Source organism: Peromyscus eremicus, chromosome 10 (assembly GCF_949786415.1).
Source record: "Peromyscus eremicus chromosome 10, PerEre_H2_v1, whole genome shotgun sequence".
Taxonomy (NCBI): Eukaryota; Metazoa; Chordata; class Mammalia; order Rodentia; family Cricetidae; genus Peromyscus; species Peromyscus eremicus.
Window position 1 is genome coordinate 64,932,398 of NC_081426.1, and position 19,534 is coordinate 64,951,931.

Sequence of the window (19,534 nt, forward strand, 5' to 3'; positions counted from 1 at the left end):
AATCACTGTGAGTTCGAGGCCAGCCTGGTCTACAGAGCAAGATCCAGGACAGGCACCAAAGCTACACAGAGAAACCCTGTCTCGGGGGGGGGGGGGGGGCTTTTATATCAATTCATCATGTCATTAAGAGTATTGAAAAGGGAAATTAACATTTCGTAGATAAAGCATATTTATAATTAAAATTTATGGTTGTTAATTATGTCAGTAAGGTTTTATAATCCTTGTATCTTAAAACAAAAGTCTAAGCCAGACACAGTGATGCATGCCTTTAATCCCAGCACTTGGGGGCAAAAGCAGGCGGATCTCAGAATTTGAGGACAACCTGGTCTACACAGCGAGTTCCAGGACAGCCAGGGCTATATGGTGAGATTTTATCTCGAAGAAACCAAAACCAAAAAAAGAAAACACTTTATATGATGCACATGCTATAAAATATATATGTTTGTGTGTGCTGGTAAAGAAAAGCATTAATTTGATATGGAAAGTGTAATTCTGGAATGGTTTAAGTTGAATGGAGTAATGTGAATAGTTCTGGAATACACATCTGGCTGATTTGGGAACCCTAGAACACATCATCTCACTGATACTTTTGCCGAGTAGTTTCCTCTACTTAATGACTAGGAAGGAGCCCACCTTAGCAATGAGTTTCATATCTAAGGAAATTCAGAGCATGTGTGATGACGCCACCTTCCACTTTCCTAGGGCATCAGCTTTCCTCTCTTGTGCTCCGTCCCACAAAAGCATGACAGGTTGAGAAAGCACACAGGTCCTGAAGCCAATATTACGCCTCACTTACTGGCTTTTGGCCTCAGGTGAGCAACAATTCCTCCAGTGAACACCTACCCCTAATCCAGCTGGGTAGGAGTAACTGAGTCGCAGCCTTTACAGTCACGATCTTCATCACTGTCAGTCCCTAGCCCCTGCAGCACCCTGCGGCATGATGTGGTCGGTCCCTAGCCCCTACAGCATCCTGTGGCATGATGTGGTCGGTCCCTAGCCCTGCAGCATCCTGTGGCATGATGTGGTCAGTCCCTAGCCCCTGCGGCATCCTGTGGCATGATGTGGTCGGTTCCTAGCCCCTGCGGCATCCTGTGGCATGATGTGGTCGGTCCCTAGCCCCTGCAGCATCCTGTGGCATGATGTGGTCGGTCCCTAGCCCCTGCAGCATCCTGTGGCATGATGTGGTCGGTTCCTAGGCCCTGCAGCATCCTGTGGCATGATGTGGTCGGTCCCTAGCCCCTGCAGCATCCTGTGGCATGATGTGGTCGGTCCCTAGCCCCTGCAGCATCCTGCGGCATGATGTGGTCGGACCCTAGACCCGACAGCATCATGCAGCATGATGCGTGTTCACTCCCTTCAAACCCAAAGGGCAACATAAGTGTCATCTGCATTTCCAATGCTGCCTGACCAAACTAACATCAACAAACTAAGGCTTTTTTTTTTTTTAACTCGGACTATCTGTGTATTCGGTAATGATATTTCTATTCAGCCCTTAACTTCTTTTGGTATCAGTGTTTTTTCAGCTTCGAGGTAGAAGATGCCCGTTTTTACAGTAATCACCATCTCTTAGGAGATCTCCACAAGAATTCCCAACCACCCATCAAGCAATTCCGCATGGGCGGATCAGCAGTAAGTCTAGTTTAATACACTCGAGCGGAAAATGATCTTATTCATCGAACTGTGTACTTTACCCAAGTAGATGCACTGCCATCTTCTAAGACCCCAAACAACTGCAACCCTTAACTCTAACTGCAGGACCGCTCCTATTTAATACATGCCGAGTGCTACTGACTCTTCTTCTATTGCTTTTCTTCTTCTACTCTTAAGGCCCTGGTTCATTCCAGCCTGAACTACATCCGACTCCCTCCTTGTGTATCTGGCCACCATGCTGTTTATCACAATCCTGACTTCTAACCGCAGAATCTAAGCCAGACATTTGTTTTTGGCAATACTCCTCATCAGAGCCCCAATCACATTCTCTGAATGTTTCTCATGTACCATTAGTATGAAAATGTGTATGTCAGCTACAATGGCACGTGTCTCCAATCCTGACACTTGGAAAGGGTAATAGGATCAGGAGGAGTTCAGGATCATCTTTGGCTACATAGCTACAAGTTCAAGGCCAACCTGAACCACAAGAGACCTTGACTCAAAAATAATAATTAAAAAAAATAAGATGTCCACTGTTTAAGTTTGCTATCGTCTTTACGACAGCCTGCAGAACAGTCTAGATTCTCTTTTATATCCTGTTATGTTTTATCAGGCCACACAATTTCCACCTGCGCAATCATTTCTGTTCCTTAGTTATCTCTAAGAATTTATCCAAGTGGATTCTGAAGCCACTGCTGATGTCTGGATCAGTACTTTACAATAATTCCAGCCCTTAATGTGTGTTCAAGTATATTACTCTCTTTGGAAAATTCATATTATACCAGCTAATGCAAAAGTTTAGAAAAAAAAAAAAAGAAAAGAAAAGAAAAGAAAAGGAAAAGGAAAATGAGATTTATAGATGGCTCTACTCACCAAGGGTTCAGCCATTACAACTTCAATTTTCTTTTCAGCTTGAACAGCAAATTCTGCAAAGAGGCTCTTGATGACATATTCTCCAGGCTTGACCTCCGGGTCAATGGTGATGCTTGACATGATGATGCTCTTTCTTCCCAAAGTGGAATGGAAGTTGGAAGCAGCACAGAACTTATTCACTTTGCTGACTGGTGCTGAAGCTGTAAGTCAGAGAAACGAAAGAGGCCTGGATTAATAATCAGCTCCACGGAACCTACTCCATCCACCTCGGCGGATACGCATCTCGCCCACCCCTCCCCGGTCTCCCAATCTCAGTCACCACCCTCCACGGTTCTCCTTTGATGCTTGCCATTCTAACGCCTGCCTAGCCAGACATCATGTTTAGAATGTACTGGCTATTTCTCCACTGGACTCATGTGACTCCCAAAACGTCAGGCATTCTCATTTGATCTGTTCAGGCCTAGATGATTCCCTTCTGTCTAAGAATAGTGCCTGGCACACTGCAGGTGCACAACAAATATTTACTGAATAACTGGATTCTGGCCAGATTGTCCAGAGCAGTGGCGCTCAACCTGTGGGTCACAACCCCTTTGCCAAACCTCTATCTCCAAAAATATTTACATTCCGATTCACAACAGCAGCCAACTTACAGTTATGAGGTAGCAAAGAAAATAATTTTATGGCTGGGGGTCATCACAATATGAAGAACTGTATTAAAGGGTCAAAGCATTAGAAAGGCAGAGAACCACTGGGCTAGAGTCATGAAGAAAATACACATGAGACCGGAGCAGGATTAGGAGCCGAAGGGTGCTGCCTTGGAAACCATGCACACGAAGGCTTCATTGAAGGAGCCACGCCTCACTGCGGGCCTGAATGATGAAAGGGGGGCAGGAAAAAGCAGTGGGAACAGAACACACAAGACTGAACATGCACGGCCAAAATGACCACGGGCAGACCAGGGGTAAGGGGGAGTGAGAGGGGGTCAGCACTCGAACACAGAGAGAGGGCCCTTGAGGACTCTGAAGAATGTTCAGTGGGAAGTGTTAAAGGTGGGGAGGGACGGGATCTGACTAGTCCTTGTCAGTCTGTCTGGCTTCTCTGGGGAATGAGTCCTAGGAACCCAAACCCAGCACCAAGGATGCCAGGACCGAAACCCAATCGAGATGGGGAAAGAAAAGGCTCTGAGCTTTGTCCAATTTTTTGTGGCTTTGGAGGTGGGGCGCAGGAATCAACGGTAACTCACAGGATGTTCACGTGACTCACTCAGAGGACCTGGGACCATTGACTCAGACGATGTGTTGTCAGCCAAGTGGTAAGTCCCATCAGGCTGACGGAAACCGTGCAAGCCTGCCTCACTGCTGCCTAGAACTCATCCAGTCACGTCCACCATCCCAGCCTGAGGCTTAATATAGACTGTAGTCTAACTTAAGCACACGTGACTTCTCCTGGCCTCGTGGACCCGGACAAAAGTCTGCGCTTCCACTTCACCCTGATCTTCAGCTCCTGCATTCTCCATATAAGGAACTGTCATGTAATTAACTCCATCCCTAAAAAGGGGAGGCAGAACACGGTTACTCAAACACTGAATAGCTGTGGATGTATATGTATGTATGTATGTATGTATATACGTATGTATGTATGTATATGTGTGTATCTATCTATCTATCTGTCTATCTATCTATCTATCTATCTATATATCATGATGGGATAGCTATCTATCTATCTATCTATCTGTCTATCTATCTATCTATCTATCTATCTATCTATCTATCTATCATGATGGGACAGCCAATTTGCTTAAAAATATATCAATTAAAAAACCTACACTGCATTTTGAGGTCAAAGAAAAATCGACTCTAAGCTAGGCATAGTGGCACGTGCTTGTGATTCCAGTACTCAGAAGGCTGAGGTAGTTAGGGTCATGAGTTTCACATCAGCAGGGGTAGGAAAGCTGTTGCTAAGTCAGCCTGGGCCTCGTGGTGGTGATTGGTGGTGGTGGTGGTTTGGGGGAGGCATCTCAAAAATTAAAAAGCCTATTCTATAAAACACAGTATGTAAAAAGTTAGTCACAAAAAAAAATGTACAACAATAATCTAAAGATTATTGCAAACTGCTGATATCAAATCTAAAAACAAGCAGCTTTTATTAGCACTAAGTTAAAATACATTTTGTATTCTAGAATTAAAATTGTAGCATAAAAACAATCCAAGACAAAAATTCACAGTCCTTGGAACACAGCACACATGACTTCCAACAATGACCTGCTTGTCTACCACGTGGCACAATCCAACATTGTGCATTATTAAGGAGGGAATCTATTCACAAGTGGCCCTGTGGAAAGAGTCGCAGATCTTAAATCTTTAATAATTATGTTTGGCTCCTCAAGAGCCAAAGACACACGTCATCTCAAATGGCTTGCCTCGCTTCTATCTACTCACTTTGAGAGTAGTAAGTAAAAGGCAGTGGTTCTCAACCTGTGGGTCACGGCCCCTTTGGAGGTGGTATATCAGACATTTACATTGTAATTCATAACCGTAGCAAAATTACAGCTAAAAGTGGCAATGAAATAATTTTGTGGTTGGGAGTCACCGCAACATGAGGAGCAGTATTAAAGGGTCGCAGCGTCAGGAAGGTTGAGAACCTCTGCTCTATGGTGTCGTGACTGTGAGGTGAAAGACACTTGTCAGGGAAATCAAAGTTCCAGGAAAAACTATTTCTAACTTGAAAACTCAAATTTTTAACAATACAAAGTGTTTATGATTAAATAAGTTAAAACAATATTTCAATTTATCTTTTAGAGTACCTTTAGTAAATGTTTGTTGTATTTACTACCATAAAAAAAAGTGTGTGGGGAGGAGTAACTTCTGATTGAAATTTCAGGCCATTAAAAATCCCAATAACAGAGGGTTAGAAAAGAACCTAATTTTTCATAGTCCAGTTAACTGCAATGATATGATCCAAAAATACCAAACGGCATGAAAAGGTACACAAAATACAACCTCAGATTTAAAACAACAACAACATAGACACACAACCCAATTGGAAGGCAGGAAAATACTTGTAGCATATCATACAGAGAATTAACCGCTTGCATAGACATTTGCAAAGCACAAATGAAACTACTTAGAAAACTACCAATTCCTTCAACTAGGAAACAGGACAGAAGATTATGAAGAAGTGTAAAGAATATATAAATAAGAGCCCAATAAGCACAAAGTAATAACTCGGTTTTATTGGTTTTCTACTAATGAGTAAGAACTGGACATGTCTTCTGTCAAAGGGCTGGAAGGGCCAGGCTGAGCAAGCCATGGGGAGCAAGGCAGTCAGCAGTGTTCCTCCAAGGCCTCTCCATCAGTTCCTGCCTCCAGACTCCTACTGTGCTTGGCTTCCTACCCCCGACTTCCCCTAGGGATGAACTGTTAACTGGGAGGGTAAGTGAAATAAACCATTTACCTATTCAAGTTCCTTTCTGTCATGGCATTTTATCACATTAATAGAAATCCTAACCAAGACATTCATGACACTTGATTGCTTGAATCAAATATTTTATAAATAGTAGGATTTCATTTTCTAGTATTTAAAATTTAATTATGTATATGAATGTCTGTGTGGGTGTTCATGCACATGACTGCAGTGCTCATGGAGGCCACAAGAGGGTGCTGCCTCCCCTGGAGCTGGAGTTACAGATGGTTGTGAGCCAGCCAGTGTGGGTGCTGGGAATTGAACTCATGTCCTCGTCAAGAGCAGGATAAACTCCTACACTGAGTCATCTCTCCAGCCCAAATAGTATTTCTCTACATGCAGTTATAGGACTCTGAAGGAATAAAAACATAAATGTTAGCATGTAAGTCTTCAGAACATGGTCCGTCCAGGCATTGAATTACAACAAGAAAAATCCAATGTGACATTAAACACTCTTGGAATATAAACCTACTGAACATGAACAGCTATATTAGGATAAAGCAAGACTTAAATGCTTTTGTATTTCAGCATTTCTATTCTTTAGTTCACTTCTTTCTAGCACTGTGGTGACACAGTATACACAATAAAACAGCTGTCATATTAATATAACAGCTGTCCCCTGATAAATTCAGATTCAGTCAAAGGGAAGGACAAGGAGGAAGAGACACAACCCTGGAAGCAGTGTGTCTCTGGGGTCGTTATGACAACGGGCTTCAGGGTTGTTTGCACGCATGCTCAATAGGCAAGATGCTTGTTGCTCAAGCGTGAGGACCAGACTGCAGTCCCCAGCACCCATGGAAAAGCCAGGTATGGTAGTATGTATCTGTGATGCCAGTGCTAGGGAGGCAGAGACGGGTGGGGCCCTGCAGCTCACTGGCCGGCCAGCCTCGGCACAATCAGGGAGCTCCAGGTTCAGTGAGAGACTCTTTCTCAAAAATAAGGTGGGAGGTAATTTAGGGAGGTATCTAACATTGACCTCTGGCCTTTACACATGTACACACACACACAAACACACACATACTTCTTTGTAGGTATAGGCATATATATCTCAGATACATACCCCATACATATTTATAGAGAAGATTATGTGATACTGAAATGTAATGGCATCACAGAGTTGCTTATTATTATTATAATCATTATTGCTTATACCATCTAACAAGTTTTGATGACACCTAAGAAAGAAAGGTCATAAGGTAAATGGCCTTAGAACAGGAATTAAAAACAACAACAAAGACTTCACAACTCAAAAGCAAAATCAGTTTAAAAAGCAAACCCAGGTCAGAGAGTTATTTCATGGCCACCAATGAACTGATTCTAAAGTTTGTACAGCGAGAGAATTAGCTCAGAAACAACCAGCACAATGTGAAAGAGAATCAAGCCCGGGGGGCTGACATTACCTGCCTTTAGGACTTCTCTACGGCTATTTAGGACTTCTCTACGGCTACGGCAATCAAGGCATTGTGCTACTGGCAAAGGAAGAGACAAACAGATCAATGGGACAGAAGAGACAGCCCAGAAATAGACCTACATAAGTACCGTCAACTGATCTTGGACGAGGAGCAAAGGAAATACGACGAATAAGGACTTTTCAACAAATGCAGCTGGAACAACTAGACACCCACATGCTTAAGAAAAAAAGCGAAAGAATTTAGACAGAACTTTTACCTTCCACAAAAACTCACTGAAAATGGAACACACAGACCTAAACATAAAATGCAAAAACTCTATTATCTCCTGGAAGACAGGAGAAAAATCTAGGTGATCTTGATTTCAGTGGGCCTGTTAAAAATACACACCAAAACCAAGATCCGTGAGTGGAAAGGGTAAAACTTATTAACAACATTAGCAACACAAAAAAAAATCAATGATGAAGATGAGAGACTAGCCTCAAGGAAGAAAAAAGAAATCTAATAAAGGATTTGTTTGCAAAATATATAAACAACAACAGTAAGAAAAGGACCTAACTTAAAAACAGGCACTTCCCAGAGAAGACACACAGATGCCACGTGAAAAGATGCCCATCCCAAAACATGCTCAAGAAATTGCCAACAACAGAGTATCATGGCATGGCTCCTGGAGAGGCAACATTCCCAAGCAGACCACATCTCGTAGGAAGGGAGACACGGGGAAACGGAACCCCTGTCGTTCATTGCTGGTGGGGATGCAAGATGGGACAAACCACGTGGGAAGAAGGCTTGGTACCTCCTTACAAAACTGAGCATGCCCTTCCTGTGGGATCCATCACCGTTGATCATGGTTTTCACGCGCAGGAGGTAAACTGTATGTCCACACCACGACCTGCACACCGTTTACAGTAATCTGTAACAGCTTTGCTCGAGGTCACCAGGACAGATACGACCAAGATGCTCTTCAGTGGGTGGGTAGAGGCATCCATACAAGGGGCTACTGCTCGACACTTTCATGAAACTAGCCCACCAAAAACAGAAGAATCTTTTTAAGATTATGACATTATTACTTATTGTGTGTGGAGGGGGCGAAGTATGAGCCATTGTACCCATGTGGAGGTCAGAGGACAACCCATGAGGGTCTATTCTCTCTTTTGACCATGGGGGTCCCAAGCACTGAACTCAGGTCGTCAGGCTTGGCGGCATGTGTCTTTACCCACTTCACCATCTTGCCTTCGATGATGGAGGAATCTTCAAAGTCTATCATTCGTTCAATGGGCAAGTCTGACAGCTCAACCACCAGCTGATCAAAGTCCTGGGAGAACTACATTGAATGTGTCTCTCCTTACCTGAGGGAAAAAAATGGTTCATCTCTCTTTCTCTCTCTCTCTCTCCCCCCTCCCTCCCTCCCTCTCTCCCTCTTCTTCTCTCTCTCTGACAGATAAACAGCTACCTGTATTTTGTTGTAATGCTCTCTTTCTCTCCCAAGATTTAACCAGTTCTTCTGGATGCGTTGACTGAAATCTTGCCCTGACTTTACCACCGTAAACTAAAGCCATACTTGAACATGCATTTGGGCTTCTGCTGCTGCTTATTAACACTGTTTCTGTGTCAGCTCCATGCTATTAGTCACTGTGGCTTTGAGTAGGGTGTTGGCACTTTGTGTCACACATCTTCCTACATACAAAACTCACTGCCACTCACACTGCCATAACTATACATATCTCTACACATTGACTTAGAAAAAAAAAACTGGCATCTTTATAATAGAAAATGACCATGTAGCCAGCATAGTGGTACACAACTTTAATCCCAACATTCAGAGGCTGAGGCAGGCAGAGGGATCTCTGCAAATTTGAAGCCAGCCTGGTCTACAGAGTGAATTCCAGGCTAGCCAGGGCTACATGGAGGGAGGGAGGGAGGGAGGGAGAGAGAGAGAGAGAGAGAGAGAGAGAGAGAGAGAGAGAGAGAGAGAGAGAGAGAGAGAGAAGAAAACTAAAGTCCATGTTCAGAAGCTGCCATACTCTCCTCTAAGAACACATACCTACATCTTACTAATTCTAATCCCTAAATACTCTGCTTCTATTCTGTGTGAATAAAATTATTTTCCCTCACTAGTTAGTTCAATGGCTCTCTTCTCACTCAATTGTAACGGATGGCATAATTAAAACTTTTGCTTGTTCTCTGAACAGCTGTTTCAAAAATGTTTATTTATCCTAATCTAAACTATTCCCACTAAAAACAGTTTCTAAACATAGAAGTCCTGCGACAACTCTGGCATGTGTTCAATGTTTTTTACTTGAAGTCTTCCGCAGAAATATTCTATATTCCAAAGTGCAGGGAAAATGATCCATCTTCTAAATAACCCATTACTTACTCTGCTAGAGAATTCTAGTTATGATGTTCTTGACTCCTTGTGGAGCCTTCAGAAGCTCGGCTCCAGCCATCCTAAAATCCCAGAGATAAGGTAGTATTTAAAGAATACGCTGGATGTTGGGGGTGGGGCTCATGAGGCCCCACAGCTAGCTGACAGCTACTGGCACGTGATGGCTGCTGGGCCAGGGAGAGTCAGTTTTCTTCAGGGGTGTGGCTCTTGGTAGGTTGCCATGCTCCAGTGGCTGGCACCACACCCATGTGCATAAGAACAGTACCACACAGACTCAGTAAGTATTTAAAAAAAAAAAAGAAGAACTTACAAAGGGTCTGGGCTAAAGGTTGAAGCTGGAGGATTCCAAGCTCACTGCCTGTGCTACACAGTGAGACCTGATCTCAAATAATGTAAAAGGCAACGTGGAAAGCTTTGGGAAACTCACAGCTTGGCCAGAAAGGCGGTGTGCACCATGGTGCGGTTAAGCAGGGTGTCACTGTTAGCCCCGATAGAGGCACAGAGAAGCCACGGGGTTTGTACTGGAACCCTGGGAAGGGTGCCTCAGGAGTAGCCACCAAATCAGCAAGGCCACTCAGCTCAGAAATGCAGCCATACAAATTTGTTTCGAGGACTTCCCTGGGTAGATTGCTTTTTAGAACAGGGCTATGTTCTATATTCCGGGGTACCCTCCCGGAATGCCCAGGAAAATGTTCCAAGGCTGCTACGGCTGTGGCTCAGGCAGGCCCAGGTTCAGCTGGCACTGAGAGCAGAACCTGGCACCATCCACGTGATGCCAGCTGTGCATGCATGCGGAATGTATGAGTTACAGAGTTATGGCAGCGTCCACCAAGATTCCAAAGGACAGTAAGCGGTAAGTCCCTTCAGCTAGCCCACAGCTAGGTGAACTGGGAAGTCTTGCCCCAAGAATGCTCAGGTGTTGACTTGGTTCAAACCTAACAAAGGAAGCTGCAGACAACCGGCAAAACCTGCCCAAGAGACAAGTCACAGGCAATGAATGAGGGCCAGAGAAGCAAAACTGCCCAAACCCTTGGGACGCACTCCCCGCAACGGCTCCGCCTCCTCCACGGGAAGCTTCCGGATTTGCTGCTTACTCTGCTGTTTTAATCTCACCTGGGGCTAGCACCTCTTAACCACTTTCCTATTTCTGGCTTCTGAAATAGCTCACGCTCTGTGCCTGCCCGGACACGTAACTTAGAAGTATGTATTTCTTTCTGATTTTTTGTAAAGGCTCACAGTTGATTTTTGCCTTCAGTGGCAGATGAGACCGTGAACTTGGACTTTGGGGCAATGCTGGGACATTAACACTTTAGGGACTCTTGGGGATAGACTGGACACATTTCACACTTTGACAATAAATACAATCCTTTGGGATTGGCATCACAATGCTCCAGCTTAGCTGTTAAATGTGGTGGGGGCTTGGTTCAAATGGTGCCACTATGGAGGAGGGAGGGCACAGTGGCCTAACCAGAAGCATCCCTCCAGGGAACTGTGGGACCTTGACTAGCCACTTCCTCTTCCTGTCTTGGTTTCGGCTTCATCATGTGACCCTAACAGTGGCTTAGAAACAGTGGACTCTTCCAACCATGGTCTAGGCGCCATAATAAACCCTTTCTCTTTATAAGCAATTGTCTCAGGCGTTTTGTTATGATGAAAAGCTAACAGGTTTCAAGGCATAAAACCCATCTCTATGAAAAATAGAAACAAAATAAAGATGCTGATTTTTGCTCTATTATTCATTACTATCCTGGAGGCTATAGGCAATATAAATAAATGCAAATTTATAGCAAAATTGGCTGGACAGTGGTGTCACATTCCTTTAATCCCATCACTCGGGAGGCAGAGGCAGGTGGATCTCTGTGAGTTCAAAGTCAGTGAGTTCCAGGACAGCCATGGCTATACAAAGAAACCCTGTCTTAAAAAAAAAACCAAAAGAAGAAAGAAAATTATAAATCCTAAAAAATACATGAAACTTTCTATACTATAATTATCAAGAAATAAGGATGGATTAAAAAGAAATCTTCCATTCAGAAACCGAGAGTAAGAGGAGAAAGAGTTAGAAAAGCATGGAGGATTTGACCTCTTAGCTCTGCCCAGCTGTGTCTGGAACGCGTTCCATACACGCGCTGCTCTCGGCCTGTCGGAGATGCTTCTGTAGGGAGCGGAGTGTGGTGATGGCAAAGACTCACAACTAGTCCAAGTGCCGAGAACAAGTGACCGTGAATCTCAGCCATAAACACGACACTCTAGAGTCAGGGAACATCCCGAAAGAGGCAGAAAGGGTGATGTAAGAGCAGGAGGCTGGGGAGGAGGGCGGTGAAGCGCCATCTTCTCGGCAGGACCGCTTTGCTCATGAACTCACAGCAGTGACGGTCACCTGCACGAGACCAAGCATGTCAGCACAGCACGGAAGGGCTGTGTAGTTCATAGCCCCACTCCTCAAGGAAGAGCTGTTGATGGGGGGACATGGGGGGGGGGTCACTCTTCTTGGGAGACATGGCTACTGGCAGGTTGTGTGTACCCCAGCGAATGATGTCACACTGCTGCACATACTGGCAGCGTTGACTGGGCTCACGGGTTATTTTTTTTTTCCAGAACTAAAGAGGACAGGAAGTTGGGAGGAGGACACGCTGGCATGCCGGAGGGGAAGCTCAGGGGTAACTGGGAGGGTTGATAGCATCAAAATACATTGTAGACGCGAATGGAATTCTCCTTAAATAAAAAAGATCACATACTTCTTTTACAAATTCATATGACTTGTAAGACTTTCACATGGACGTGGCAAGGATTTCTTAAAGGACATAAAAGAACAGAACACAAGGAAAACATATTTGAGATAAGACGGCTTAACGGAAGTACCATTTCCCACAGAATTAACATATTAGCATAATTTCAATTAACTTTTCTATAGGAGTTTCTGTCTAGGTGATACTGGAGGAAACTCTGTTAGTCTCTAACTAGAGGAATAAGCTTCCAAGACATGCCACGGAAAAATACAAATACCCAGGCATGGTAGCACACACCTTCAATCCCACTATTTGAGAGACAGAGGCAAAAGGATCTGAGTTCGAGGCCAGCCTGGTCTACACAGTGAGTTCCAGGACAGCCAGAGCTACATAGAGAGACCCTGTTTTTAAAAAAAAAAAATTTTTTTTCTAAATCTGGGGACACTATTATTATAACTATAATTATAATAAAAATACAGCAATAGTCAAGATAGACTGTCAAAATATTACAGATTTTATATTCAAAAACTAAAGTACAGCCGGGTGGCAGTGGCGCACGCCTTTAATCCCAGCACTCGGGAGGCAGAGGCAGGCAGATCTCTGTGAGTTCGAGGCCAGCCTGGTCTACAGAGTGAGATCCAGGACAGGCACCAAAACTACACAGAGAAACCCTGTCTCGAAAGGAGAAAACAAAAAAAAAAAAAAAAACTAAAGTACAGATACAGATGACCATGAACCTTAAAATTAAGTTTTCAAAGACAATTAAGAGTTTTCATGTGTAATGCAGGCAAGAAAGGACTACTATCCATGATAGAAAAAAAAAATCAAAATTACTTATTTTTAAAAACTGCATCTGGACCAGCAAGATGGCTCAGCAGGTAAAGGCACTCTCCATCAGACCTGACCCCGGGACCCACCTGGGGGAGGGGGAGAGGGGGGGGCCACTCCTGTAGCTGACTTCTGACTGCAACACTTGCACTGTGAAATGCACATACCAACACACACCAAGGAATAAACAAGACGTAATAAAAGCAATTTAACAATTTCATCGAACCACGCAAAACGTTTAAAATACTTAAGGAAAATAATGTCCACAAACAAGAAAGGGCGAGTTTGGAAAAGTATTTAGACAAAAAATATGAAGCGTTTAATGATGTATTTGAAAGTAACAATAAAAAGACAATACTGTGGAGACAAAAACTGGCAGCAGATGGGCGAAACTCAAAAACAATCTAAGAACCTAACAGACATGGGAAAAAAGGATCAAACTCAGGACCACCCAAAAAAACGCAAACTGCGCTAGTAATGGGACTGAACTATGTATGGGAGTATATTTATCAGACTGGCCGAAAGCAAACAGAATAATTGTAGCTACTGTGGGAAAGATGCAAGGAATTCGAACACTTAGCACACTGCTGGCTGAGGATGTGAGCACCCTGCGAGAACCCTGAGCATGCTGGCCCTGCAGCAGCCTGCACATTTGGCTATGCAACCTTCAAGTGAGAATCCACTCTATACGAGCTTACTCAAGGACAGCCAGGGACCCCAGGCCAGCTGGAGCATTAGCATCCTCTTGGCATGGTCCTCACAGTAAATCAGGAAACTGGCAAACCCCTGAGAAGAATCTATCTGTCGCACTGCTTATTATTATTCCTCCCTCTGAGAGACATTTCAGATCCATACTTGGCATTCTGGCAAAGCTAAGCCTCCTGACTCGATGCTCAACTCTGCTGGCCATCCCTGGCAGTGTCTTAAATCAGAAACAGACTTCTTGGAGTTGGGGTCCTAGCATCCTAAGTTTCTGGAAGCTGCTAAAAGTGAATGTAAGAAAGACCACTGCCTTACGATACTCTAAAGAACAGTGACCCTATGCAATGATTGCATTTAGAATTTAATTTTGATCATTAAGTTTCTAAAGCCCCGTAAGTACAGAAACCTATAATACCACAAATGATTCCCACCAGGCAGTTCAAGGATATTTAAGTATCCGTATGTCATGGAGCACGAAAAATAACAACCGTATATCATGAAGCATGAGCATAAAAAAAACAAAGGACTAGTAAAACACAAGACAGATATGATCTTATTTCATATTAGAAAGCTTGTTGAATTGACTTTTTAAGGTGCTAACTATTTTAATCACTGTCTGTACTTTGAACTATTTATCTCGGTGCTTGTCATTATCTGTGATTTCAAGGGGCAGGATTTCAGTTATATACTCTAACATAATTATTAATTCTTCTCTATGCCTTATGAGCATTCTATATCTAGTCTTCTTATCAACTCCTATGTCTACCTAAAGTCACCTGTTACGCCATTTTTTTTAACCTGGTATGCGTGCGTGCGTGTGTGCATGCGTATACATGGGAGGGAATACACATATGTGGAGGGGTATGTGCTGGGATCACAGGCAGCTGCCACACCTCCCTGGCTTCCCTGTGGAGTCTGGGGATTAGAACTTATGCTCATGCTTCTATGGCAAATACTTGTCACCCATAAGCCAACAGCCAGCCCCTGGCTAACTTTTAAGTTTAGAAGTTAGTATTAATATCCTCCATACTTTCCCAAATTCTTCCTCCAGGGTGATGAAGGGGCAGACCACTTTCCAGTCCAACCACAAGAGGCTCTGTATACCAACCACAGGGGCACTGTATAAATCACACCAATAACCTTATCTTTGAGCATATCCAAAACCACTATATTGGAATCATTCTCTCTCTCAGTCTCCCTATATTAAAAATGACTCACGCACATCCTGTTCCAAAGTTTTATGAGAAACATCTTAAATAAAAAGGTATTCAATTCATTGTATGTAGTGTGGATCTACATTTCCTATTACTTTGTTAGTCAAGTATCTGTTAAAAGTTATTATTCATCTCGGCATTCTTTAAGAAGGCCTTCACTAATAATCATGTGCCAATCATATAACTGAAAATACAGCTTATAAAGCGATTTAAATATTTTCCTACTGCGAGTTCCGACCATATATAAAATACCCTATCTTCCTAAGGAAAGATCTGGCTGTTTAGAATTTGACTTCTAGGGACTGGAGAGATGGATCAGCGGTTAAGTGCACCAGCTGCTCTTCCAGAGGACCTGAGTTCAATTCCCAGCACCCACATGGCAGCTCACAACTGTCTGTAACTCCAGTTCCAGGGGGATCTGACACCCTCCCACAGACACACATGCAAGCAAAACACCAATGCCCATAAAAATAAGTAACTTTAAGAAAAGAATTTAGCTTCTAGAGCCTTCCCTATTCATTCCAATGGGTTTTCTTTAGTTCTCTTTCTGGAGGTAGGGGATTAAAAACTTTACTTCTCTAATGGCTAAATTTAAAAAAATTCGAGCCGGGCGGTGGTGGCGCACACCTTTAATCCCAGCACTCGGGAGGCAGAGCCAGGCGGATCTCTGTGAGTTCGAGGCCAGCCTGGGCTACCAAGTGAGTTCCAGGAAAGGCGCAAAGCTACACAGAGAAACCCTGTCTCGAAAAACCAAAAAAAAAAAAAAAAAAATCGGAAATAACATGCTAAATGAAAAACAACTAGTACATCTAAAATATTCAGAACTTCTGTTAAGCAATCAGTCCTGGGACATCACACGTCAACTAGCGGGAAAGAATGACCAAAAGCCTGTAAAAAGCTAGCCAATCATGTCAAGAAAGGTACATCTTAACACGGCAATGGAAAGGCAAATACTATTTTTTCTACAAGGGGAGTTTGAGAATTTAGCCAGTAGTGGGATGAACCAAACGCCAGTGATGTGAACAGCCTGGACATTGGTCCTGCCTACAGTAAGCCAGACGCCACTCGGGCACCATGCCTGAAAGACTAAGTCATCAGTACCAAGGGCACCCAGAAGAGCTCCTGGCTGTCGATGCTTGGGGCACCTCCAAGGTGCAGAAGGGATGAACGGCAGCCAAGCTGGAGGTCACAAGAGGTCCAATAATCAGACGCGGACTATGGTGTCTACAAAGTACGGCGGCACAGCGGGGTCCAGCAAACAGACGCAGAACGTACAAGGACGGGAAGCGAGTGGACATTCAGCCAGGGAGGTGGCTCAGTCACTAAAAGGACCCGTCGGGGGATTCAGCAGTGCTACAGTTCTGTCCGGGTTGTCTGGCTTTGTTTTTTAAAGGGCCCCCACATCCCATCAAGAGCAAACGCAGGCACCTTACTTGCAGGATGCTGCCTAGCAAAGAGTTTGACAAATTTGGGAAGGAAGAAACAGTGAGGCTCCGCCACAACTATGGCTGCTCACAGCCTAGAACAGTTCTCAACCTGTGGGTCGTGACCCCTTTGCGGTAGCAAAGCCCTTTCACCGGGGTCACCTAAGACCATCAGAAAACATAGATATTTACCTTATGACTCATAGGAGTAGCAAAACTGCAGTTATAAAGCAGCAACGAAAATAATTGTATGGTTGGGGGTCATCACAGCATGAGCAGCCCACATCAAAGGGCCACAGCATTAGGAAGGTTGAGAACCACTGGCCTAGAGGGTAAGGTGTATTCAGACCACAGTCTGTAGTACCCTTGAGCCACCTAGAACAGTGAACGGGGACTCTCCTAGGTTCCATACCTTAGCACAAGACAGGACCCAGCATCTGATAGACGACAGTCTATAAACCACCTTAACAGAAGGCACAGATAGGGGACAGTCACAACATACTACATTTTATGAAGCAGACACTCAAAATTCCACAGGGCTATCACATTGAACTTTCTGCAGAGTCTCAGTTACTCATGAATATGGTGGCATTCTTGTTAGAGTTTACTGACTTTGTATTTCATTCTTACACTCTGTTCTTATTCTAAAATTTAGTGTGTGGGGGGGGGGCCAACAACATTCAATGAGTTAAGTAACCAGCCATACTTCTTAAAAAACACAATCTTATTTCATCAAATGAGGTAGGCCTAGTTTAAGGATTTAGAATAATATTTTTTAAAAAATGATAAAGCAGGCTTGGTTCCTAAAGCCAGTGATATCAGGAGCACATCACAGAGAGCTCACGCCCAGCAAAACACTGAGTTGGCTTCCTTGTCTAGGATCCACTTCCTAAAATATAGGTTTCTCTGAAGGGATGACAGGGTATTGGGGCAACAAGCAGAGAGGGGTTGATTATTTTCCAATACAACCAACACACAGTCTCAACAGATGAATCACTGAGATGGACGGCTATGGAAATGCAAACGACCCTACAAGAACGACTTATGGAACTTCGTTTAACAATGCCCAGCACCTCCCATGTCTAAACCAAGACTTCATGTTCCTACCTTTTCAACATGTCTTGCATTGGTACCTAAATGAGCTAACATTCTGTAATGTACTTACAAGAGTATCTTCCATAAAATACTAATAGATGTGTTTGGCCTTCCTCTCACATGTGGCCCACTACAAAAGCATTCTAACTTACACCCTACATACAGTACATCTTTCCTACTCCCTCCCTTCTGCATCCCATACAAACAGGAATTTGATTAAACCAACCATTGCCATCAATGGTTCCCCCTTTAGTTGAAGACCAAAATCCCTAAAGAGGTTTTCAAGATCCTATGTGGTCTAGCCCCGCCTACCTTTCCAGCCTTGGTTCCCATCGCTCTTCCCCACCACCCTATGCTCCAGCCAAGCTAGCCACAATCCCTCCAGCCTCCTGCACCTGATATAGAAATTGGTCAGCTGATGAACGGATATTCAACATGTGGGATATTCACTATTCACACAATGGAATTTATTTAGCCATAAAAGGTAATGAAGTGTCAATAAGTGCTGCAACACTGTATGATGTTATTATACAAAGTGTCCTGAGTAGCAACAGTACAGTAAGTAGATTAATGAGCACAGAGTTTCTTTTGGGGGGATGATCAAAATATTTTGCCACTAGATACGGGTGACAGTTGCACGACCTTAGAAATACACTAAGCAACAGCAGACTGGACACCATGAAAGGAAGAGCTTTATACATTGTGAATAACATCACGACAGAGCTATTTTTAGAATCAGGATAATATTCCTCATCAAGTTATCATAATTGAATGGGGGCTTATGAATATATGTGTATGTGAATGCGTGCATGTGTGTGCACATAAACACAAACACACACCATACATGATACCAGGCCCAAAAGTCCTGCAATAAATGCAAAGTTTTACTTCAATCAAAGACCATTATGATTTTAATAAATTTAGATAAAAAGTATGATGGGGGTGGGGGAGACTATCTGTAATCCAGGAAAAACATTTCTGAGTACGAAAAGCTATTTAAGACTTACTCCATTGTGCCCATCCAAGCAATCTATGCAAACTTAGTCCCTTAACACACCACATCTAATTCATATTGTAATTTACAAGATGGTTAAAGTGGGTCAATTTATCCCTTCTACTGTCTGCAATGAAAATGGAATCCTTTGAAATAATAGCTGCCATGTAAAATTACGTAAGCAGAGGTAATTCTAAAAATATGTTCACAAGAGTTACTGTCCACGAACTTGCCACTTTCACCAACACCACAGATAATAATGGATTAGGCAGAGGCCAGCTTGGCCTTATCAATTTGGAGGGGGAGGGAACCCCACCAATCTTTTGAAGGACAACATCCTCACTGTGCAGCTGGTTTCACACAATGTCCCTGACTCTGGTTTTGTTTTTTTGTTTTTTTAAAGGAGTAATGCCTCAAAGTGTTGGCACAGAGACAAAACCCTGAATTTAGGCCACACGAATGTCGCTTCATTGTTACCGAAAGACAAAGGCTCAGCTCACATCAAACTTCAGCAGGGCTGGCATGGACATTCCGCCAGCTAAGCAGTCCCGCATGGGGGCCTCTGCAATTAGAACCCAAAGCAGCATCTGGCCTCACAGGACCCATGCAAGCGCATCATGTAAATAAGGACTATTACTATCAATGATAGGCACTGTGGTTAAGGTTCAGTAAGTCAGAAACACTCGAGAGTTTTCTTTCCTTTAATGTTGAGGGGGATGAGGACAACATTTGAAATACAAACTTAATGGGATTTCTTTTTCACTTCCTTTT

At 43.5% G+C, this 19,534-nt stretch overlaps 1 protein-coding gene across 6 annotated transcripts in view; it reads right to left on the reverse strand.

The window, feature by feature from the left end:
• Fryl (FRY like transcription coactivator) overlaps positions 1-19,534 on the reverse strand; it is a 246,331-nt gene that overhangs the window by 125,477 nt on the left and 101,320 nt on the right. For all 6 annotated transcript variants that reach the window (XM_059275978.1, XM_059275977.1, XM_059275976.1 and 3 more), the window contains exon 4: positions 2,524-2,723. In XM_059275978.1, the coding sequence (XP_059131961.1) occupies positions 2,524-2,643 (120 nt within the window). In that variant the 5' untranslated portion in view covers positions 2,644-2,723. The remainder of the gene's footprint in view (positions 1-2,523; positions 2,724-19,534) is intronic.